Genomic DNA, 25,467 nt, shown 5'->3' on the forward strand with positions numbered 1-25,467 from the left:
ACTCTGAGGTGCAAAGAGTCCTTATGCAGAATTCCCTAAAGGTTAATTTGTAGGTTGAGTGAGCGGTGAAGAAGGCAAATGCGATGCTGGCGTTCATTTCAGGAGGACAAGAAAATAGAAGAAGAATATTAATTAGAGGCATTATACGCCACTGGTAAAGCCTTAGTTGGAGTACTGTGAGCACTTTTGGGCACGTTTTATATATATATAAAGAATGTGCTGAAACCGCAGAGGGTGCAAAGGGTTTTGCGAAAGTGATTCCAGGATTGAATGGCTTGTGATATGAAGAGTGTTTGATTTCTCTGGGCAGGTATTCCCTGTAATTTAGAAGAACTAGAACTGACATAATTGCAAACTATAAATTATTGAAAAGCCTTGATAGGGGACATGGGTGAGAATGTGTTCTATGGTGGGAGAGTTTAGGACCAGAAGACACAGCCTCAGAATAGAGGGGTGACCATTTAGAATGGAGATGTGAAAGGATTTCATTAGCGAGAGAAAGGTGAATCTGTAGTATTCATTGCCACAGACAACTCGGGGGGGGGGGGACATCTTTATGTGTATTTAAAACAGAGGTTGATAGAATCTTGATTGGTCATGACAGGAGAGAGACGGGAGATTGGGGATCAGCCATGTTGAAATCGCAGATCAGACTTCATGTGACATTGGCCTAATTCTGCCTCTATATCTTGTTGTCCAATGGGCTTCTATCGAAGGTAGCTAAAACTAAGAAATATGTAGCAGTAGTTTAGAGGGTTTGTGAAGGAGACGTTAAGTCCCAGAGCGGTAAATGCTTGGAATGCACTGTCTCAGAGTTTGGATGCTGACAGAATTTGTGTCTACGTGAGTATGGGCAAGGTTAGGACTGGTAGGATAGAGGGGTAGTCACTGTCGGCACGGATGTTTTGACAAAGCCTGATTCAGTGTTACCACCACCAATTCAATAAAAAGAGCTGAAAAATGAAACTGTACTGACAGTGTTTATGTGAGTAGATGATCATTATTTTAGAGAGTGCATCTCAGGTTGGTAGAGGTGGGGGCCAATTGCAAGAGGCATTATCACAAACATTAATGCTAATTAATAAGGATAATTTACATTCTTGTTTTGTACCATTAACAATGAGCATACTGCTGCTGCAGATTCCACTCTCGGTGATCCGTGTGTAAACCACACTATTCTGGATCAGCCCTGGAGGAGCACGGACTGTTCATTGGAAGAATGCAGTAAATACATGAATGATGATGCCCGGACAGAAGGATGGTATCGATTTAAAAGGTAATGAGAGGAGACAATTATGAGTTAATGAAGCACAAAATATATGGGGAAGTAAGGCCAATGTGAAGGAAGATTGATTTATTTGATTACAGGGATGTGACAGAGTGCATAAAGATCATTGTTTCTGGGACATAACATAGAAGGGAATGAATACATAGGGATTGGAGTCATTGATCACAGAAAAGGACAGTTTGTGGATACACAGAAACATGGAACAGGAGTGGTTACAGGAAGTCTATGGTCATTCGTCAATTATGTGGCAGGGAATAAATGTAGGAAGAGGGAAGCTCACAGCCCATTCACAGACAGTGAAGTTTGATGAAATAGATACAAGCACAAAGTATAAAAGGGGCAACACATGCAAAATGCTGGCAAAATTCAGCAGGACAAGGGGTGTCTATGGTGAGGAATAAATACCATTTTACGTCAAGGCCCTTCATAAGGCCTGGAATGAAAGGGAGTAGAATCCCTTTCTTCATATACTAGGGAGTTGTTTCAGAAGATAGGGTGTGTGGGAGAAGGGGTGAAGTACAAGCTGGAAAGTGACGGATTAGACCAGGAAAGGGGGAACTGAGAATGATGTGAGAAGCTGGGGTTTGATTGTTCTGTGGAAGAAGGAATCTGAACAATTGTGTAAGGGAACGAGATGTGAACCAGAGGGAGGAGAAGAGAAGGGGATTAGTCAGCTACCTTCTCTTTCAGTTCCCTTCTCTTTCAGTTTTGATGAAGGGTCTCAGATCAAAATATCAGGTGTTTATTCTTCTCTGCAGTTGCTGCATTTGTTATTTGTGTTTACACAGTTTATTTACAGTTTACAGTCCTGATGTTGACCGTTTACAGATCCTGTTTAAACCATTGCCCATAAGACACAAGAGCAAAATTTGGCCACCTGGCCCATCAAGTCCATTCATTCATGGCCGATCCTTTTTAATCTCCTCCTCAACCCCATTTCCTGGCCTTCTCCACATGGCATTTGATGCCATTCCAATCAAGAACCTATCAATCTCATCCTTAAGTACACCCAACGACCTGGTCTCCAGATCTGCATGGGCAAACAAATTCCACAAATTCTGCACCCTATGACTAAAGAAATTTCTCCACATCTCTGTTTCCTCTATCTTGAGGTTGTGCGCTCTTGTCTGAGACTCTCCTGTCATAGGAAACACCCTTTCCACATATACTTTTCACCTCCAATACCAACACATCTTTTCTAAGATGCGGGGCCCAAAACTGTTCAAAATACTCAAGGTGAGGCCTCTCCAGTGCCTTATGAAGCCTCAGTATTGCATCCTTGCTCTTGTATTCAAGACATGTGAAATGAATGATATCATGGCATTTACCCTCCTCACTACCATCTCAACCTGCAAGGTAACCTTAAGGTTGTTCTGCACAAGGACTGCCGAGTCCCATTGCATCTCAGATTTTTGGATTTTCTCCCCGTTGATAAAATAGTCCGTACATTTTTTTCTGCTACCACAGTGTATTTCATTTGCCACATTCTTGCCTATTCTCCTAATCTGTATGTCTTTTAGCATCTTATCTGTTTCCTCAACACTACCTGCCCCTCCACCAATCTTAGTTTACAGTCCTGATGTTGACAGGTCCTGTTTACCAGTACATTTCTATAGATTTGCTAAGTATGCTCAGTGAAAAGGAATTTCAGGGTTGCATGTGGTGAGATGTAAGTACTCTGATAACAAACGTTACTTTGCTTAACTTGCTGCATCTCTGCAGCATTTTGTGAGTATTGGTCAAGATTTCTTGCATCTGCATATTGTTTTATGTCAAAGGTCAAATGGGGTATCCTGAGATTAGGAAGAATAATAAACCAATGGAATGGGCTCCAGTTCCTGCTCATTCTCACAGTGGATGCTCAGTTGAGGATGGAGATGCTACTTTTTTTTCAGTTCTGGTGGGTGGAGGATTCCTGAGACTGCCGTTGCAACAGAGAAGTGCTCCGGGACAAGTCCAGGTTGGCTAAACGGTAAGATCATAGTGTGCAACAGCGGGGCTTGGTTACTTTTCACATTGGGTCACGTTAGATACAGACAATGTCAGATGACCCCTTGTACGGAAACAGATCTCAATATCCCTGAGAAATGCTCCCAAGTCATTTCAGCCACTCTGAAACCCTGGATCTACAGGAATCTGGTGGTGGCATGTTGGCTTCCTGTATATTCCTGCTGTCTGCAGTTGGGTTCTGGATCTGCTGATTAAGCCCTCTCCAGGTGAGACCCGGGGCAAATTCAGTGGAGAAGCAGCACCTAGGGAGCTGAGTGTTTTCCATGCAGCCCACAGTTCATGAAGTAATTAATAAACCAATGTAATTTTTCCACAAAACTGTGTAATGCTTTCAGTTGAACCCATTCCCAGTTTTCATGTTGCAATTATTTTATAATTCATTGTTCTTTTCAAATTCCAAGTTATGTTTATAATTAAGCATGTCGATAAATCCTTAAAAATCATGGATTTTAACAGTTTGCAACAACTGCGATTGTTATTCATTTTAGATCTTTTTCTGAGCTTGCAAATGTCTCCAATTCTCTTTGGAGATATTCAAGAGTGTGTCACCTTCAGTGTTGTCAGAGCTCTTTGGGGGTAGGACTCATGTTTCCTGGGACAATCTGAGACTAGGAATGGTTGTGGGGAGGAGAGGACAGCAGCTCACACAGACTGATAATGGTTGGAACAGTGGGTTGTGAACAATGGATCTGCAGTGGGTTTGGTTGCATATTCTCAATCATACTGTGTATATTTTACAATGTTTATAAACCCCTATTTCAGGTCACCATCCCAGCACGGGAGAGGGGGAGGTCAACAGGACTGTCTGCTTCAGCTGGAAAAGTAACAGCTGTGAGACAAAGCGGATAATCAAGGTCAAAAACTGTGGTGCTTTTTTTGTGTACTGGCTGAAACCGACACTCTGCTGTAACAAAGTTTACTGTACAGGTACGTTATCATTCTCCAGTACCACACGGTGGGGAATGTGGAGGAGTTCTTTGGAAATTTTGAGACATCCCAAATTATCAAAACACAGTATGCTGAATATTCCAGTCTACTTCATGGCCATTGGATCGCTTTAGATATTTCCTCTGTGCCCTCAGTCCAAGTCAATCTGCCATGGCAGAATCCTGCTCTGTCATGTAGCATCCTCTCCCACACCAAGACTGGCATGAACCATCCACTGACTGTGTCACATGGCTCTCGAGCACCAAGCTTGAGTCAACTCCTTCACCTCGCATGAGGACCACGCAGTCCCCTCCATCTTTCCAAGGACCAGATGAGCCAGCATCCTTCTTCCCCAACAAAACCCCGAGATGGAACATATCATTCCCTGTTTCCACTTCCCAAGTAGGAAAATGATGCTTGGGACGAGAAGGGAAACCAGGCAAAATACACATGGTCACAAGGAGAACATGCAGCTTCTTCATAGACGTCATCAGAAGATGGGATTCAGGCCTGGTTGCTGAGGATCTGAGGCAGCAGCTCTACCATGATATATAGGAGCAGAATTAAGCCACTCATCCAACCTAGTCTGCTCTACTATTCAGTCATCATTTATTCATTTTCCCTCTGAACCCCATTCTCCTACCTTCTCCCACTAACCTTTGCCACCCTGACTAATCAAGAGCCTATCAAACTCCACTTTAAGTATACCCAATGTTGGCGTCCATGGCCGTCTGTGACAATTCCACAGATTCAGAGCTTCTGAGTAAATAATTTCCTCCTCACCAAGTGGATACCCCTTTATCCTGAGGCTATGCCCTGTAGTCCTAGATTCCCCCAAAAGAGGAAAACTCCTCTCTATATCCACTTTTTCTATAAGTTTTAGTCCAATAGTTACCAACAACCAAGGAAAAAGGACCCCCTTTATTCCCATGTTTTGCCTCATGCCAATCAGCCAATTTCCTATCCATGGTGGCCTCTGTCCTGTAATACCATGAGTACTTATCCTGTTAAGTAGCCAGTATGTGTTGTGTTATCAGAGGCCTTTTGAAAATCCAAGTAAATAACATCCACTGATTCTCCATTATTTTCTCAAAGAATTCCAACAGATTGGTCGAGCAACATTTCCGTTGAAAAAAACAATGCTGACTTCAGCATATTTTATTATGTGCCTCCAAGTACCTTGAAAACTCATTCTTTATAATGACTCTAACATATTCCCAACCGCTGAAGTCAGGCTAATGCCTAGAATTTCCTTTTTTCTGCCTCTGTTCCTTAAGAATTGGATTGTCTTTTCTAAATTTCCAGTCCTCCGGTACCATTCTAGGATCTAGTGATTCTTGAAGGATTACTACTAATTCTCCACATTAGTCCACCTGGTCTGTTGAGCTGCCTGCCTTCAAACCTTTCAGGTATCAAAGTGTTTTCTCCTTAGTAACAGCACTCACTCCTGATCTGTGGCAATATCAAGCTCCTTGCATGCTGGTAGTGTCATTCATTCACAGTGAAGACTGACAACGATGTTTTTTATAAGTTGGACTGCCATTTCTTTGTCCCCCATTACTGCTTCTCCAGTGTATTTATGCAGTCATCCAATATCCACTCTCACCCTTTTTACTCTTTATGTATCTGAAAATATTTTCTATCCTCTTATGTTAATAGATATCTTACCCAATTCCATGCTTCTGTCCTTATGGCACTTCAGTTGCCTTGTGTTGTTTTTTTAAAGCTTCTATTGGATTCTGATTTTCTTAAATCCAAGGTTCATTTGGAAGTCAGGAAAGAGGCACAAAACATATTGCTTCACAGTGGTTTTATTACGTATTAATTGTACAAAAGAAATTGAAAAAGGGTGTTCACTGGCTGGTAGCAGAGAAAGAAAGAGATGACACTGCTGTGTGGCCAGCTATTTTTATACCCATGGATAAGAAACGTGATTCAAATATACAGATGAAAGTCAAACTAACAGATCCCCTGTATTTACATAATGCAACAACATGGAAGCTTCTGGAGATTTCTAGAAATATACAAATATGACATGAGGGTGCACACTGAACAATAATGTCAACAACTTTAACACAGGATGGTCACATGTTAGCATACCATATGGATATAAGTAGCTATTAAAATACAAGCAGGTAATTGATTGTCAAGCTGCACAAAAAGCCTTAACCAGTCTAATCCAGCCATCCACCCTTTGATACTAAATCACACGGTTAGAATAATTGCATCTCACAATTCAGAGGCTGCATAATGTTGTATCTACATGAAATATGAAATGATCAAAACCTCAAGTTATAGAAATGTCAGTGGGCACATTAATGTGACTTGGTGACTTTGAACTATGTAATGTATGATCACTTTATGTAAATAACAATACTTTAAACTATGATCAAGCATATAAGTACGGTTATTAGGACTCCTTGGGTAAATGTGAGAAATAGGCAAAATATAACAGCAACTAATAACAATAAATTTCATAATGTCCGGTATTGCCGACTTGTTCCAAATCTCCTGGCTGATTTTCTCGCTGTAGCCCAGCAGCATAGGCACCGTGTAGATGTTGTTCTCCTCATCTGGGATTATTATACCTCATTTGCAGTGACTGTTGTGTATCCAATTTTACCTTCTCTCACTGACAAGTTGGTAATTAACAGTATTTCATGACAACTTTCCCATTGATCTCCCAGTGGTTTCTTATAAAGTTTGTTCATCAGGACTCACTCACCAGGAATCAGGGTGGATCATTCCATGTTGTGGCAACTAGTTCTGAACCAGAATGGATCAATTGGGTTCATTTCACACAACAGTTAACACCACTGTCTGAAATAAGTGAAATCCTTAAGAAGTTTAAAACTAATCTGTCTGCCATAATCAAGGGCTCCTGTCAGTGATACGGAATGCCCTGCTACCACCTCGAATGGAATCAATGTAGTTTTCTTGTCTGTGGTTGCTCTGATGCTACAGGAGGCCACAGGAAAAGCCGTAGGGCATGGCACGCCTTCCTCATAGTATTTAGCTGTTGTTTGTCATTCATTCAACTTGTCCTGATAACTGAACTTTGTATTCCACCACCACTGCGAGGCGAGAATCTGTCACTTCAGTGTGTCCTATGGCAGGTATCTGTTGTGATAGGTAGGGAAGCAATGTAGTTGGAACTACTAGTCTATGACAATTGCCGTGTCTCCATGTTCCATCACTGTTTAATTTCCCAACGTTTTCCATCAAGATCCACTAATCCCAGTTTATTTTAGAGCCTTTCTTAAACAGAAGAACAACACTGGCTATTTGGCAATCATCCAGAACCTCACCTGTCATGAACGATGAATTAAAGATCTCTGCTCGGGCACTAGCGATTTCAGCGCCTGCATCCTGCAGGGAACACCTTGTGAGGCCCGGCGGTTTATCCACCATAATTTTCCTCAGGACAGCAAACTCTTCCTCTTCTGTAATCTTTGAACCGAGGCCAGTTGCTGAGATCAGAAGCTTAAGAGGACACAATTCACACCAGTTCGCTGATCGAGTATTAGGAGCAACAACTTAACGTAGTTTCTGTTTTTTGGTATTTTGAACAGCAGCCAATCAGTGTTCATGATTGATGAGCAATAACCGTTTAAAGTAAGGCAGTGGCGATCGGAGCAGCCATCCTTGGAGTGGACAGGGTTAGAGATTTTGAGGCTTCAGCAGTTTGAAATTTCAAGAATTCAGATAGAAAAGGGAAAACAAGCAGTAGACATGATTTCTTCCCCTTGTTTACATTTGCTCAGACAGAACACTGGAGATGTTAGACAGGATAGTGCAGTACTCTGTGGGATGTGGGATGTGATAAGTCAGGGAGACCTCCAGTGTCCCTGATGACTGCAACTGCAAGAAGTGCATCGAGCTGCTGCTTCTAACGATCTGCTTCAAGGAACTGGATAAACCCTGGATCATTTGGGAAGCTGAATGTGTGATAGATAGGTAAAGAGTTATTATCATCCAAGGAACAGGTGTGACTGAAAAGGAGTGAGGGTCAGGAAGGGGATTGGGTTTCAAAAGCCAGTATCCCTTTGGCCGTCCCCCTCAACAACACTTTGGAGAATTTCCTAGCAGAGGAAAGTCACAGCAGTTGGGTCTCTGGCACTGGGTCTGGCTCTGTGACTCAGAAGGGAAGTGGAGTGAAGCGGCAGCCTGTGGTGATAGGGGATTGATTAATTAGGGGAACAAAAATGAGATTCTGTAGGTGACAACGATATTCCCAGATGGTATATTGCTTCACAGGTACCAGGGTGCAGAACATCTTGGATCGAGTTCTCAGATTTCTTCAGTGAGAGGGTGAACATCCAGAGGTTATGGGCAATGTACAGTAGGTACCAATGACATGGGTAGGAAGAGTGGCAAGGTTCTTCAAAGGGAATTCAGGAAGTTAGGTTCCAAGTTAACGAGAAGGACATCCAGGGTTGTAATCTCAGGATTGTTATCCATGCCATGTGCGAGTGATGCCTGAAATAGGACGATTAAAGAGTTTAATATGTGGCTAAGGAATTGGTGTTTCATGGAGGGCACAAGGTTTCTGGATCACTGGGATCTCTTCCAAGGAGGGATGCTTTGTACCTGAACTGGAATGGGACTATTATCCAGCCGGGAAGGTTTGAAAACATTACATGTGGAATTTAAACTAGAGTTGCAGAGGGGAGGGGATGAAAACCAGAGTGCCAGAACAGCTATAGGAGAGTTTTTGGAGAAAGATGTTGTTTAGACCTCAGACAAAGTCAGGAATCAGTATGTTGAGCGACTCGTGTCCTGAGCAGTATGTATTTCTATGCAAGAAGTTTCATTGGAAAGGTGGATAAGCTCAGGGTCATCACCTGGAATTAAGATATTGGAGTTGTTAGAGACACTTGGATACAGGAAGGGCAGGACTGGCAGCCAGTATGAAATTTCAGAAATTTCCATGGATATCAGTCAATCTCAACAAACAAGGTGCAAGGAAAACAACACGAAAGCAAACCCAAACCTCTAACATCTCCGTATTTTTTGTTGTAATATATGGTCTCCTTTTTTCCTTTAATTTCTCTTCTCAGTCACAGTTACATAATCTTCCCTATAGAGTACCACTATTTCTTTAGGGCAGATCTTTCCTGTGCCTTCTGAATTGCTCCCAGAAACCACAGCATTGATGTTCTGCCATCATCCCTGCTAGTGTTCCCTTCCAATGAAATTCAGCTGTCTCCTCCCTCATGCCTTTGGAGTTCTCCTTACTCAACTGTAATGATAATACATTTTTGCGACTGCCACTGGAATTGAAGAGTGAATTCCAGCATATTATGGTCACGGCCTCCAAAGGGTTCTTTACCTTAAGCTCCCTAATTAAATCTGTTTAATTACACAACACCCACTTCAGAATTGTTTTTTCCTTCATGGGCTCAAACACAAGCTGCTACAAAAATCCATGTCATCGGCATTCTACAAATTCCCTCTCTTGGGATCCTGCACCTACCTGATTTTCCCATGAAAAGCCCTAGGAGCAGATGGTGGATGGCCGTATGATCAGCTGGTACACATTACAAATCCTGGTTATTTGACCACTGACACCAGTGCGAACAATCTCTGAGGAGTATGGATAATGGCTGTGCCCACCCATCTTGTAAAGACCCTGCTCAGAAGAAGGCAATGACAAACCACCTTTGTAGAAAAAAAAGCCAAGGACAATCATGGCCACAGAGATCCTCAGGGCCCACATCATAAAGCAGAGCACGGGATGATGATGATCATGATCATGGTCAGCCAGAAGCACTGAAATCTCTGCTGCTGCTGGTTTTCCATGAAAGATCAGCTTCTTCGACAGTATCAAAATAATTTGTTCTTGAGGGAGTAGCCACAGGGGAGCTCTGTACTGCCTGCTTAATATATCTGCCTTTCCTGGTGTTCCTTCTTTCATGTTTTACGGTGGTTGGCACCAGCTTAATGGTGCATTACAACCACCTTCTGCTCCAGGGTGTGGATCAGACGACAGACTTAGATTCTAAATCCACACGTGCACACGCACATGCATACACACACGCACACACACCCAATCTACACTTTATCCTTCCTTCTTTAGCCATCCGTACCCTATTCCTGCTTATCCCTCATATCCTATTTAAAAAAAAAACCCTCCATCCCTTAAGAAAACTAGAAGTACCCTGACCTATGCTCTCTCACCAATGACCAGTAACCCCTTTTAATGTGAAATCCTGCACCCCCAATTCCCTTAGATTAATTCTCATCATTATTTTTTTCCTGGTGTTGGGATTAATGCCATCCATCTTCAGAGTAGGAATGTTGGATGGAGAGATGTAGAGAGTGATAAAAGAGGAAGGTGAATGTCTTGTAATGACTCAAGGAGTGCGCTCTGCTTGGAGAACGAGGACACATTGATAAAGGCAAGTTTATCAGTCTGGTGACAATCACTGTTGACATCTGACCTTGAACCTGAAATGTTGATTCTGTTCTTTTTTCTGACGGATGCAGGCAGACCAACCGAGCATTCCTGTGTTTTCTGCTTCAGTTTTAGATTCCCGGCACCTGCAGTTCTGTTTTTTTTGTCAGTTGTTCTCTTCAGTTTAATTACGTCCCAGCTGGGTGGTCAATTCTCTGTTCGTCTGTTCCCAACATGGACCCCTGTTTATTACAGATCCAGCGTCTGAACCAACTCCCCAACCCGAGGGAACAACACCTGAGTCAGGCGATGATTTGTCTACGATCACGGACCCAGATACAAGTTCAGGTATCAGTTGTGTGGAATTGCTTTATAAAGACTCCTCTCTGAAATCCTCCCGAGAGATTGAACCAGAATTGAGACGTGCATGTGATTGAGTGGAGAAGTGTGAGAGACTGACCGAAGGGGTGGGGTGACGAAGTGACTGAGGGAGAGGGTGACAGAGGAGAGAGTGGTGGGAGAGGACCAAAATGGTGATGGAGTGACTGAGCAAAGAGGGGTAAGGAAGGAAGCAATAGGTTGAGGGAGGGAATAAGGGGAGAGTGACACATGGAAGGAAAGAGTGTGATGATTGAATGCAGGAGTGATGGAAGCAGGAACGGGAGAGGACTGATAGAGTAACTGGAGCGTTGCATGATGGGGAAGGACAGAAATATTCAGGTTCACCATGAGCAGCGGTGACACTGGACATGCTACTTGGGTGAGCAGGCTGAACGTAGTGTTGTAGATTGAGGTAAACATGAAGTTAAATGAATGGACGGATGTTGTGGATAATAGAGCGACTGCAGCATACAGAGTCAGATCTGAGTATCCCTGGATGTTGCATCCAACGGATTTATACTGGAGTGTCTTACGTATAGGGAAGGAATGACTCAGAGTGGGAATGAAGGGAACTTTCAAAGAGGGTTCCAACATCTGTTGGAAAGGTTGGGGTTGTCTGGATGGGATGACTTGGGTCAGCTCAGTGGACCTCTCATGGGAGGAGGATGCGGAATGCAGTAACTGGTGGCTGGGTAAGTACTCTATAAACTTACATGACGGGGTGTGACGGGCATTTCTCTAATGATGGAAGGCTGGTTTTGGTGCTTGCTGTAGTCTTAACCTATCTCAAACTAACTCAATACCTCCTCTTTTACACTCACCTATTTTAAAACAGATCCGGGTTCTGTTGGGAACAGACCGTTCAAAAGATTAACACCCTGTGACTTTGTCCACATTCATAAGCACGTGTCAGTTGTAGCGTCTGTAGAAAAATAGCCTCCCCCAAGTTTCTATGGAGGAGCAATGACAGGTCTGTGGCGTGAACCAGGTGAAGTGACTGACTGAAGTGAATTCAGAGCATGAAAATGACAATGTACAGAACTGTAAAGAGGAATTTGACTGATTCAGGAACAATGGACCAAGTGATAGGATGTGAGGGATGGATACTAATGAGGAGAGATAGGAGATGGGTGGAAGTAAAATAACTGAAGGAAGTGAATGCCGAGGTGCAGGACTGAGGAGAGGAATTTGAATAATTAAGGAAGAATTTTAATAGTCAAGGAACAACTTTAATAGTCAAGTTGTCAGTTGTGAGGGATAGATATATTGAGATGAATGACAGGAGACAGGGGAGTGGGGTATGACTTGTATTCAAGGCCTACGTGTTGTTGTGTTGCCAGATTAGACACCACTTGTTGATGAATATAATCCTGGGTTTGTCTGCCTTCTTCTCTGAAGTCAAATTCTACCCTTAGAATCTGTTCAACTTGTTTTTAATCCTTTAAATTTCCTGTTCTTTCTTTCTGATTTTCCAGATCAACTATCAAATTTTATTAAGAAATGAGATGGAGCCACAATCAGTCCAAGGTTGATCAGCACCTCACCGGGGCATGAAATCTCAGGTTTCAGTGTTTGCGATCAATGAAGAGTAGGGTTTTGCACAGCATCACTCCATTAAGTTAATTTGTGCCAAGACTGGGAGGATGAGGCAGAATGACGATCTGTGGAGAGGGTTCTGGTGAAACAAGTTTGGTGAATGCTCCAAGCCTTATGATATATATCTAACACTCTCCCGTGTCTGTCCATTAATTTCAGACCTTGAAATTTCCACAAATGGATGTCCAAAAGGAACAGTGACTAGTGAGAACGTGCAGGAACCATCCCTTAATCCAACAAGAGAAACATCTTCAGGTAAAAGACATTCAAAATTTCCGCTCAGCTAATATCAAGAGGAGAGGAATAAGGAATATTAGATGGGAATCATGCCATGATGTATGGCATAAATTGCAGGAATGAAAGGAAAAAACCTGCTCTGCAACTGTCCATGTAAACAGTGGGGAGTTCAAGCTCAGGTGTCATTAGTGGGGATTATTGTGTCCCACATTTCTCTATGAAACTCGTCCTGAATCGGAAGAAAGGGGTTATCAATTGTTTGGGAGGGAAAGATAAGAAAGTAGAGGAACCATGTTAATTTCTGCTTGGATCAAGACCTCTGCTCCCCAGATGTCTGTCCCATACTGATGCCTTTTCCCAGAGTCCACACTCCCCACTCTCTGTTATTTTATTCCAGATATCAAAAAATCCACAAGTGAAGAAGCCGGAGATTCATCAACTAGAGAACACACCCAGGAACCATCATCTGTCCCAGCGGGAGACGCACCCAAAGGTACCAAACCATGTGCCTGTGGGTTTCATTCTGTCTCTCCCACTCTGACCAAGAATGCCTCATTGATTAAATCACCTGCTGGGCATTCAGTAATGTAGGGGTGAATTATATCAGTGTTTCATCTTTCCCCTCTCTGCCGCATTTCAGCGACATCTTAGATCACTCAGAATGGTAGTGCCCATTTCCACGGTGGTTAGTAAGCACGTTGGTCTAAGGTTGAGCTCATGGAGCCAGTGAGATGGAGTGGTAGCTGGAACACAAGGGCAGAAACCTGGGTTTTTAATGGACAATGACATTTAAGTAGTCCGTGGGAATGGTTCAAATCCTTTCAGGATTTATTCGAAGCAGACAGTCAGCAATGGTAAACAACAGTAGGTTTATGAATGACAATGCGGTCAGAAGCATGAACACCAAGTAAAAAGTGTGTCAAGATATCACTGGTTTTGGATAAGTTTATCAAATGGATGGAATTCTGATTGGGTAGCTGAGGGCTAGGAGATGCCAGGATAGGAAACTGATTGGGTTATCACTGGAGAATGATGGAGACTCGGGAGCAGGCTGTATACGGGACATGGGAAATGAAGGATACGTGAAAGATGGTGACATCAGAGACACACCATGTTCCAGTAATGAGCAGAATTTGATGTGTTGCTGCATTTGGGGTCATTGAAGGACTTGAGTGTTGGAGAATGCTGGAGGTTTGAAGCAATGCTGGGTCCTTTTAGAAAGGTTGTAGCGTGGAGTAATAAATAGGATGAGAGGTTCAAAATTTAATGTCAAGTCGTTATTAAAGTGAATACGTGTGCACCTTAAGATTCTTTTTCCTGCTGACATTTACTGGAAAATAAAGAGCTATAATCAAACTTACGGAATGCCATAAATAACAAATTCTGACGAGCAACCAATGTGCAGAAGTCAAACTATCCAAATAATAATAAAACGATGTATGAGAATATGTTGTAGAATCTCGTGAACTGATGAATAGGGCTGGTTTTGCTAGGCTCATAGTGTTGAGGCAGTGTTGGTGTTAGAAAGAGAAGATTGGGTAACTGGGACTGGAAGAGAACACCGATGGAGACAGAGGAAAGAATGCCTAGTAATTCTGGAGTGGAGCAAGTATTGATGGCAGGATCGCCAGCAGAGGTTGCAATAAAGAATGATGTGAACTGTGAGGAAGGATGGAGGAATTGTGTGACCAGCTGGAGTATCTGAATAATGGGTAGAGTGACTGAGGAGGAAATGAGACAGAGAGAGGGGAGTGATAGTTGGAATGACTATTCAGAGTAAGATAGAGTGAATCCTAAGAAGTGATAACTGTGGAGTAGGTGAGAATTGAGAGGGACTTGGTGCCTTGGAAAATGGCGATGGACAGTGAGCACTGAGTGATGGGATGCAAGGTGAAATAGCAGAGTGAAGTGAAGATGGATGTGTGAATGGCACAACTGTATTGTGTATCTCAGGTTGAAATTGTAACCTGTTTGAAACTGATCGATCACTGATGTATCTGCACATGATGTCACCTCCCATCTCTCTGGTGGATCCTACTCTTCTCCACTTGTTTCACTTGTTACTGACCTGCACATAGACACAACATGGGATTTCCAGAGAGCTGTGACTGGAGAACCTGGTCTGGATATGACCACTGTACCAAAAGGGTCTGCAAGCTTGTGAGGATTACTGAAAGGAATTCTGCATCCTGGAAGTTCATTCTGCTTCATATTGAAGGCAGTAACAGTTGTTTGGGAAAGCAATTTGATTTGGGAAAGCAATTTCACAGCTGTTGGAAATCCTCCGTTCCTCCAACCCCAGTCTCACTCTGATATATTTTGTTTTTTCTTTGTTTTCTTGTCTACATCTGCTGACTTTCAAAGGTGAAAGACACATCGAGTCATCAACTCGAAAACCAATTCCAGAAACCTCCTCTGCCCAAGAGAAACAAACGTGCTCACATATATTGTGTCAGTGTGTGGGGGGTTGGGTTGATGTTGGTTTGGTGGAGAATCCTCAGTCAGAGTTGGTGCCCAATGACATCATGTGTGGTCCACCCACAGAATGCAGGAACAAATGCCATATTAGCCCATTGTTGGAGGAACCCCTCTGAAACTATTGTATTCCTTGTGTAAATATCACAGCACACGCTCTGCTTACATTTCCTCAGTCTATAGCTTCTGTGCTTCACCATCACCCTTGCTCTCTGATGGTCTCTATACCTTCTATACCCCACCCTTTACTCCACACACCTCACACTGCATCTTTCTGTGACAGTACATACATCTCATCTGTGAAGATCACTTAATCCCACTAGTTGTATTCAAATTAAACTCAGTTGAGAACCCTGCCTGTCACCTGTCTCTAACCATTGTCATCCATCCCTGCCCACTCAACCCTGCTGAGCCCCCTTTGCATTTAAGTGCAGATCATGATGTGCTTCATCCTCTGGAAAGTGGTTTCTGATTTTAACTTCACAATCCCCATAAATGCGGGCGTTGCTGCCTCTGGGACAGGCCGGGTGTAAATATGACTCAAAAATGCTTCGATCTTCTAGTCAAACGGCTCCCAACGAAGGAGGAATGTGAGAAGATGATTAACACGGTCCAAGTGTTATATGTTGGACAGAACAGCCAGGGAAGCTCCGAGGATTATCTCCGTCTGGTGAGACATTTATTGCACATTCATTCACGTTTGAAAATTCTGACCAATGTAGCTATGGTTGTACCACTGCATCGCAGTGAGCCTGGATTTTCCCCCCTCAAGCACGGTGCGAGGGGCAGTTGCTACTTCCAAATTGCCACTTGTAGTTAACTTTCTTTCCGTACCACAATCAAACCTACTTAAACTCTCCATCACCATGGGCTGACTGACTCACCTTTTTATTGTTTTTACTTCTCCAACCAGCCTTTCTCTTCCATTGCCAGATACAATTGAGATTTCTGTTGTCGGGAAAGGGGTTTAACTGGTTTGAGGGATAAGTGCAATCAACTTTGGGAGGCAGTTTGGAGATATATCTCTACCAAGTGAGGTGTTAGGGTGCTGTTTGCCTCTACTAGCCTGCTGGTCACCCTTGGATAAGGTGTAACACCTGCTTAGGCCCCGTGTTCAGGGTCAAGGGAAACCATGGTTGCAGGTGATGAATGGTCGTATGAGCAGCTGGTGCAGATCACAAATCCTGATCATGCAGCTCCAAACGGACAAAATCTAAAGTTTATCAATAATGGCTGGCATCACCCATCTTTTAACGACACTGCCCAGAAGAATGCGATGGCAAAGCACTTCTGTAGAAAGGTTTGTATTGTATGCATGGTGGGGGTGGGAGTGGTGGGGTGTTGATGTTTTACTGAAGCAAATGCGGAGAGTGGGAGAGGGGAGTGTTGATGCTTTTGCTGCTGCTTATGTACGGGAGGGATGGGGGCTTTCAGGTTCTCACGTTTTCTGTCATTCATTTCCTTGTAGTTGTGCATGTTTGAAAAAAGTACGGATTTCAGATTCTATGTTGTCAGATTTTGAATTATTGAACAATCATGGTCATGGAGAGACGTAATGATGACCAGGGGTTCTTATCCCATGGAACCTTGCCATTACTCCAGGTACTGTGGACTGAAAGTTAGGAACCCCTGATCTGGAATGAAGGAGGTGGAAGGAATCCCTAGGTTACTTTGCAGGTTGTGGGTAGTATTCCATTTTATTTGGGGGAGGAGGGGCAAGGGTTGAGATATGTGTTCTGAGATGGAAATGTTCTCCTGCATAGTTAAAGGAAAATGTGATCCTTATTGAAGGATTATCTGTACTGTTGTGTAGAGACTGTCATGGTTGGAGGAAGGTGCATCTCCTGCATGTGTTGGGTCTTCATTGTTTTGGAAGAGGAGATGCTTGAGTGTTTTGGGGAAGATGATTGCCCTGGTGTCCACACTCGGATATTTCCTTTTACTTTGAGTAAAGGATGACATCCAATGTGTTTGAAAGTGATTGTCCCTGCTAGGGGTAGTGATACATGTTGATTTATAAGGAATGTGAATAGTCTGATGCAGAAGGAATGGGATTCTCCCACCGTTTAGTGGGTGTTATTCTTGGTGTGAAGGGGAAGCAATCTCTTGATGTCCAGTGATGGATTCTGTGGGAGATGGGGGAGCTGTGAGGGGGCCTCTGCTGTCCTGGTCTGAGACATCATTCCCACACAGTTCTGTCTCACTCTGTTCCTTTATCTGTCCTTCACCATCGTCTGCCCTATTCAATAGGTGAGAAACCGAGAGATCAAGTATGTCTTGTCCAAGTGCAAAGGTTACACAGAACCTTTGCACAGAGAATGCAGGAGGAGGGAAAGGAATTGATACTCTGTAGTATTCGTAATATTTTCTACAAATTATTTTAAACCTGTTGCTCATTCGGTCTGCCAATCGCAGAGAATGCCCGGTAACCAGTCAACCCCACTGCTTCTCAGGGAATGTTGCCTGCCCTACTCTGGAGGTACAGATGTTACTCTTAATTTGCTGTTGTCTTTAAAATTACTTAACTTCCACGATCGATATTACTTCAGTTTATCATCATCGTGGTTTAACCACCCTATATTTCATAATTAGCCATTCCTCAGTCATCCCTGCTCCATCATTTCCAGATGCCATAGTGCTTCCCATCAGATTTCCCAATGACTGATATCTCCACTCAGCTGCAGTTACCAGAGTTCGGTAGTGGTGGTGGTCACTGACCATTCCAGTGTTCGATGACATAGTTTTCCCTTCGCTTTGAGTAGATCAGTTTCCCCTGGTTTGAAGAATAGAAGGCATTCTATGGTATGAGTTGAACCTTTTCCCTCAGCTTTGGAATGAAGATTATCTCCTCACTTGTGTAAAGGAAGCAGCAATTCCACTTGTTCTGTGAAATGGAATATGCGGTTATACGTGGGAGGTAGGTGGGAATTCCATCAGTTCCATTTTTGTCCTTCCAGTGTGAAGGATGATGGGTGAAGAATGCACACAAAATAGGCTGGAAACACCATTCAGTACAGGCAGCAGTGGGCAGAAGAACCAGACTGTATGCTTCATCTCAAAGAACCTTTGTTGGAACTGGCTGGGAAAGAGGTGTGGTTTGGGAGAGAAATACTTTGCTCTGTTTAAGAGATGGGAATACATTGCAATGTGAAAGGCAGCCTGTAATATGGTTAGTTTTTTTTCTGATGTTTGAAAACGGAATTTAGCTTGTTTTGAGGGGGCTTATGGAATATCCTAGATGGAGGGAGTTGAAAGTGTTCTCTAGCTTTCTTTTTGGAGTTGCGGCATACAATCCATGTGCCTGTTTCTTTTTATTCCTGGGGGGAGGGATCTGAATAATTGGCTTGATCCCCAATCAAGCGAAAGTGGAATGCATAATTTGTAGGAAGCTATTTTTGCCTTGGAGCAGGGACTGTCTTTCAAGGAAAAGATAGCCTTGCACGCAGAGCGAATGACCTCACTGGTTTGGAAAACAAGACCCCTGCTGTGATGGTGAAAATGCTTCCCCTGGTGCCCACACAGGGTGATTTCCATGAGCTGTGAAGAAGTGCTGTTCTCTGGTGTGTTGGAAGTGGATTGGTTGGTTGGCGAATAATGAGACACACGAATGGTCTGATTTGGAAGAGATGAAATCTTCCAGTGTTTTGAGAATATGGTTCTTGTTGTGAAGGACAGGGATTCCCATGGTGTTAAATAATGGATTTCTGTGGATGCTGATGCGTAGAGGGGAGTATTCGGCTGTCCAACAAGGGGTTATGAACCTGACATTTTGCATACAAAATGCTGGAAGAACTCAGCAGAGCAGGCAGTATCCATGTTGATGTTCATGCTTTCCAATTCTCCCTGTTTTGAGGTTCTACTGTGACAAAGGAGCATGTGATTGATAAATAAAACACTCAGTTAAATTGACCAAAACGACATAAACACGGACTCATTTATGTGAACGAAGTGTTGAGGGCTGAATACGTTTAGGGGGCACCGTGGAGAGATAGAGCAATATATAATATTGAAAACATGAGCTGTGGAGTCAGGGAACGTAAGTCTACAGGTAGTGGAATCAGTTTAGTATTGAGGTGAGTGAAGTTACCTATGTTGGTTGAGCAGACTGATGGTTGAAGGATAATAACTGTCTTTATCCTGGTGGTGTGAGGCCTCAGACTCCTATACCTCCTGTTCAATGGCAGCAGCAGGAAGAGAGCATTGTCTGGATGGTGGGGAAGTTTGATGACAGATACGACCTGGTGAAGGGCCTCGAGCCAAATCATCGACTGTTCTCCTGTCCATAGATATTACCTGGCTCACTGAGTTCCTCCAGCATTTTGTGTGTGTTGTTTGGATTTGCAGCATGTGCAGATTTTCTCTTGTTTGAAAGTTCAAATTAACCATGTTTCTTCCCACATTCTGAATCATCGGGCTGCCCTTTTCCACAGGTACGTAAAATGCTGAGAGAGCAGACCCTTTGCAAGTACGTCCTGTCCAAGTAAGGAAGGTTAAATGGAACAGAGAACGCAGGAAGAAGAGGATTGCAGTCATACAATGTATCTCTGCATCCAATATATTGGTAGCTGGGGTGGTGGTGGGTAAGTTTGTGCTGGTGAATCTGGAATGGTGGTGGGTGAAAATTTCTAAGCAAAATGCATAATTATCCATAGATTCATCCTTCTGCATTTTCTCAATTTATTGACAAACAAGTTACTCTTTTCAAACTTGTAACTATAGGCAATCCTGAGATTCAGTTTCTTCCAAACACTCTCAATCAGTCTACAGAATAATAATCAGAACAGAATCAATGTAAGACCGCCCCACTAAGGTGTTCAATCAGAGTGCAGAGGGCAACAAACTGCAAATATGAAAAGAATAAATAATAATAATAATAATAATTAGGCACAAAATATTGAGAACATGAGATGAAGAGTTCTTGAAGTGAACCAATTGGCTGGGAATTAGTGAAGTTACCTCTTTGGATTAAGAACCTAATGGTCGAGTGGCAGTAACTTTCTCAACATGGTGGTGTGAGATCTGAAGCTCCTGCATTACCATCTTGATGGCAGCAGTGAGGATTCCTGATAATGGATGCTGCCTTTCTGTGATAACGCTTCATGTAGATGTGTTGAATAGTTCAGAGATCTTTGTCCCTGATGAACTGGGCTGTATTCTCTACTTTTTACAGCATTTTATGTTCAAGGGCATTGTTTCCATTCTGCCATTGCCTATTAGTTGTCAATGATTGAGTGCGTGGGAATGCAGAGAGACTTGGATAGATTGGGGGAATGGGCAAAGAAGTGTCAAATGAATTAAAATTTCGGAAAGTGTACAGTCATGCACTTTGATAGAAGAAATAAAGGGGCTGACTATTATTTAAATGGGGAGAGAATTCAAAGTTCTGAGATGCAACGGGATTTGGGAGTCCTCGTGCAGGATACCCTTAAGGTTAACCTCCAGGTTGAGTCGGTGGTGAAGAAGGCGAATGCAATGTTGGCATTCATTTCTAGAGGAATAGAGTATAGGAGCAGGGATGTGATGTTGATGCTCTATAAGGCACTGGTAAGACCTCAGTTGGAATACTGTGTGCAGTTTTGGGCTCCTTATTTAAGAAAGGGTGTGCTGATATTGGAGCGGGTTCAGAGAAGATTCACTGCAATAATTCTGGAAATGAGAGGGTTAAAATATGAGGAACGTTTGGCCCCTCTTGGACTGTACTCCTTGGAGTTTAGAAGAATGAGGGGGGACCTCATAGAAACATTTTGCATGTTGAAAGGCATGGACAGAGTGGATGTGGCAAAGTTGTTTCCCATGGTGGAGGAGTCTAATACGAGAGGACATGACTTAAAAATTGCAGGGCGCCCATTCAGAACCGAGATGCGAAAAAAAAATTTTAGCCAGAGGGTGGTGAATCTGTTGCCACGGGCGGCAGTGGAGGCCGGGTCATTGGCTGTATTTAAGGCAGAGATTGATAGGTATCTGAGTAGCCAGGGCATCAAAGATTATGGTGAGAAGGCGGGGGAGTGGGACTAAAGGGGAGATTGGATCAGCTCATGATGAAATGGCGGAGCAGACTCGATGGGCCAAATGGCCGACTTCTGCTCCTTTGTCTTATGGTATAAAACTTAGCAATGAAAGACACATTCATGATCTTCCCATGTGAGTGGGTAACTGTTTCTGTATCTGATAATATACAAGTGTTCCTGCTTTACTGGAGCAGTGATATTATGCTTATTTATCTAAGTGTATTCCCAGATAACTTTTTGACAAAGGAAACCGATCTAAGCAGATTGAAGATAACACAAAATATGCTGGTGTTGAAGATGGTCTTAGGTTACATTGATTACTGGGGAAAATGGATGGAGAAAACTTGCCCAACCCATCCCTTTTGATCTCGACCTCTTATTTCTTGCATGTCTGTGGACTCCTTGCTTAATGGAATTGGCCATTAACAATAAAATCTGGGAGCCCCAGACCACAGTATCAATGCCCCATAATGTTACTAATTTCTAATAACTTTCCCCCAAGCCTTAGGCTTCCAATGAGAACCCATGATTGTTCAACGTCTAATTTCTGCTCATAAACATTAGGACAGGCAGCATCCTGGTAAATAGTACCTGTATCTCTTCACAGCGTCCTGACTGTGAAATGGTGACCAGAATTGCACACAGTACCCCAGTTGCGGCCCAACAATCTTCCATAAAGCTGCAATAGGTGTCCATTGATCTTGTGCTCACTGCTCCAACCAGTAAAGACAGGGATGTCAGACACCATTAACATTTTGTTTATATACTGGGATGACCTCTTTCTGGATCACAGAGCATAGACAAGTACAGCACAATGCAGGCTATTCAGCCCACAATGTTGTGCCACCCTTTTAACCCACTCTAAAATTAATCTTAACTCTTCCAGTCCACGTAGCCCTCCATTGTTATTTTAAACTTGTGCCCATCTGAGACTTATATACCTGATATACCTTCCTCTGCCACTACCCTGAACAGTGTGTTCCACACATCTGCCACCCCCGTGTGTAAATTTAAAACCTCTGAATCGCAAACCGCCTGGTGCAGAAAGGTAAAACCCCTGGATCCCTCACCACCCTGTCATTCCCCTTGAATTAGCCACGTTTGCTCTCGAGAACAGTCTGCAACTGTTTTTGCCTCAAATAATCTTGTATACGTCTGTCAGGTCACCACATATCCGCCTCTCCAAAAGGAAAAGCCGTAACGCACTCAACCTATCATCGTCTAATCACCACTCTGTCTAATCAGGGCACGTCTCTGGTAATTTTCGTCTGCATCTTCTAAAGCTTTCACATTCTTCCAATAATAAGTCAAAACGAAGTGAACTGGGTGTTCCTGTAATGAGTTCTCAGGGCTTGTTGGGGGAGCCGGTGAGCATTGGGGGGGGTCCGACGTTTTTAGAGCAGCTGATTGGTTAATTGCTGTTCAGAGTTCCTTGTGTTTTTCTCACGCGACTCGTTTCCTGTCGGTCTCCTGGTGCCCATTGTTAAATCTAAATTTGTAGGCTCAGCGATTCTGTCACTTCTATTATTTAAGCAGAAGCCGAATTACTTCTGGCACCGTTGCTTGACCTAGCCGCCGATGTTCTTTGGGAATTATTGTGATTAAAATGTTATCGCCATCTCTACATTGGAGTCTTGTCTTTCCTATGCAACTAGGTTTCGATACTTCCAGCGCAAATCGTGACAATTTCAAATGTGGTCTAACCAAATATTTACAGACCTGCTACGTTACCTCATGACTTTGAATTCAATCTACCAAATACTTAAAGTCATAAATATACCTTCTTAACCACTCTTACATTGTACTTTTGAGATCTCTCTCAATAATCACCATTAACACCGTTTCTGCCTTCAAGTTTGGACTTACAAAGTGAATTTACGGATTAACTCGCATCTGCCTCTTTTCAGCTTAGTTCTGCATTATATCAATGTCCTATTGTAACATAGAGTCTTCAGCACTATCTGCTGATCACCAACCTTTGTATCATTGAATAAAAGAGCATTGCCGCAGAGAAACAGGCCCATTGTCCCATCTACTCCGTGCCTAACAATTATTGTTTCTAACCTCATCCACCCGAACCAGGCCAAAATCCTCCTTCTCCTTCCTGGCCATTCATTCAATGAAACCTGCTTTGAATGTTGAAATTGAACTGGCATTCGCCTGTTCCTCTGGCAGCACTTTCCACATTCGCACGACCGTATGTGTGAAGAAGTTCCTTCTCAGGTTGCCCTTAAATATTCCACCTTTCAGCCTGAACCTATGAGCTCTAGGTCGAGGCTCACCTGGCATCAGTGAAAAAAAAAACTATTTGAATTAACCCCTCTTAAGCGGATCTGGAGCTTTCGTGGTTAATATGACAAACAAAACCTTCTTGGCCTCACAGTCGGGAGCAGTTGTCGATTTGAACCGACTTTTCGATAAGGACAACTGCCATCTTCATCAGGGATGATGCCTGGTCATGTCTAGTCTGATGGTATTTATACCCAATTGGTATATTCGTGGCAGAGATAGACAGATTCTTGATTAGCCAGGGCATCAAATTGGATGGGATGAAAGCAGGGAGTGGGGATGACTGGAGGAATTGGATCAGCCCATGATTGAATGGCGGCGTAGACTCGTTGGGCCGAATAGCCTACTTCTGATCTTTTATATTATGGTATTATGGTTTTAAATTTGATAGGCAACTACAGGGCACCAAACGTCGTGTAGAATGGACAACGTGATTCATGTATACCAAACCATGAAGTGTATTATGTCGCTAAAGCTTCAATTCCTGAATTCCCATTTGGGCTTCTTCCGTGCAAATCAGCTTCAAACGGACTAGCATAAAAAAACACGAAGAAATACGAAGAAAGCACTTCCAAAAATATTTGTTGTTTGGTGTAATTAATCTATCTGCATATGGTATGTTTCATCTTCTGTATTTTTTTATCTTGTTGTTGTTGTTGTTGTGTGTGTGTGTGTGTGTGTGTGTGTGTGTGTGTGTGTGTGTGTGGTGCTTCCGGTTTAGCAATTATTTCATTCCTCTTTGAACTTTTCTATTGGAACTGACGTTGAATGATCTTGAATGATCAACCTTGAAGTTACCAGAAGAAATAATACAGCCGGGTTCAATTATAACGATTGAAATATTAGTACATGATGGAAAATGTTTAGGGAGTTATGGACAAAAACAAGCAAATGAAACCAGCTGTGGACGATACCTGGGATTGTGTTGACATGTTTAGCTATCCGAATGTTTCATGTCGCATGTCGCTGTGGCTCCTGAGGCAGTGGTGAGATCAATACAATGGAACTGATCCTCGTTCAAATAGCCGGAGTAGTTTGTAGTGTAATGCCCTGGTGAAGACCTTGTTTTATTGTATTTCTACTGCTATGCTGTGAGTTATTTTTATTTTGCATTTTTGACCCTGCAAACGCAGTATGTCTTGTAGTTAAGCTTCACAGACTAGTGTTTTGTCTTCGGCTAAATAAAAGGAGCCATTTGCCGAACTTAGGAAAGTTGTGTCAGCCAATTGAGTTCATTTTGGATCATGTTGTAACATTGCGCCCAGTGGATGCTATGGAAGTTTGGAAGGAACCGGGCGGGATCAGATTTCAGGGCAGTAGTCTCGTTTCTGGTGTGGAGAAGGGCACAAGGGAAGACGTTTGTCCCGCCTGAAGGGCAGACACCACTGCGAGGAGCGCTTTGTGCAGACGAATAATGTCAAGGTGGAATTGCCAATAATTCTGAGCTCTCCAGTTTATTCGTGCCATTCTTCGAAAGTTCTCCCTTTAGCTTGTGATTAACATTGAGTATCTCAGAAAAGCGATAGCCCCCTACCACGGAAAGAGCTCCAGCGTTTATGTGCACATTTACACTGGCTTGTCTGTAATGGTCCATTTATTTTTCAATTTTCTGCTAAATTTTTGTTGAAGTTGAAATATTAGTAAATATATTTCCTTTGTAATTTTATGCCAGTATACAATCTGTTATTTCCGGGCGAACAACAGCTGTGCATTGAACAGGATTTACTAGGCAGTCACGAGAGTTAATGGTCCGTCATCATAACATTCAAACTTTCCTGTTTGGTTGAACCCAAATCATACCGACCCGAGACGTGTGTTACTTATGGAAGGCGGCTTTCCTATCGCTCAGTCACGTGGCG

The 25,467-nt window shown here is 43.0% G+C and overlaps 1 protein-coding gene across 1 annotated transcript in view; it reads left to right on the forward strand.

The window, feature by feature from the left end:
* The window catches only part of LOC132401290 (uncharacterized), an 88,536-nt gene extending 65,435 nt beyond the window's left edge, over window positions 1-23,101 (forward strand). Inside the window, exons 9-16 of the mRNA XM_059983388.1 lie at window positions 1,141-1,276; window positions 3,184-3,260; window positions 4,061-4,225; window positions 10,878-10,970; window positions 12,759-12,854; window positions 13,234-13,329; window positions 15,875-15,981; window positions 19,742-23,101. Of these exons, the coding sequence (XP_059839371.1) occupies window positions 1,141-1,276; window positions 3,184-3,260; window positions 4,061-4,225; window positions 10,878-10,970; window positions 12,759-12,854; window positions 13,234-13,329; window positions 15,875-15,981; window positions 19,742-19,795 (824 nt within the window). The 3' untranslated portion in view covers window positions 19,796-23,101. The remainder of the gene's footprint in view (window positions 1-1,140; window positions 1,277-3,183; window positions 3,261-4,060; window positions 4,226-10,877; window positions 10,971-12,758; window positions 12,855-13,233; window positions 13,330-15,874; window positions 15,982-19,741) is intronic.
* The last annotated feature ends 2,366 nt before the right edge of the window (window positions 23,102-25,467 follow it).

Source organism: Hypanus sabinus, chromosome 10, assembly GCF_030144855.1.
Source record: "Hypanus sabinus isolate sHypSab1 chromosome 10, sHypSab1.hap1, whole genome shotgun sequence".
Lineage (NCBI taxonomy): Eukaryota > Metazoa > Chordata > Chondrichthyes > Myliobatiformes > Dasyatidae > Hypanus > Hypanus sabinus.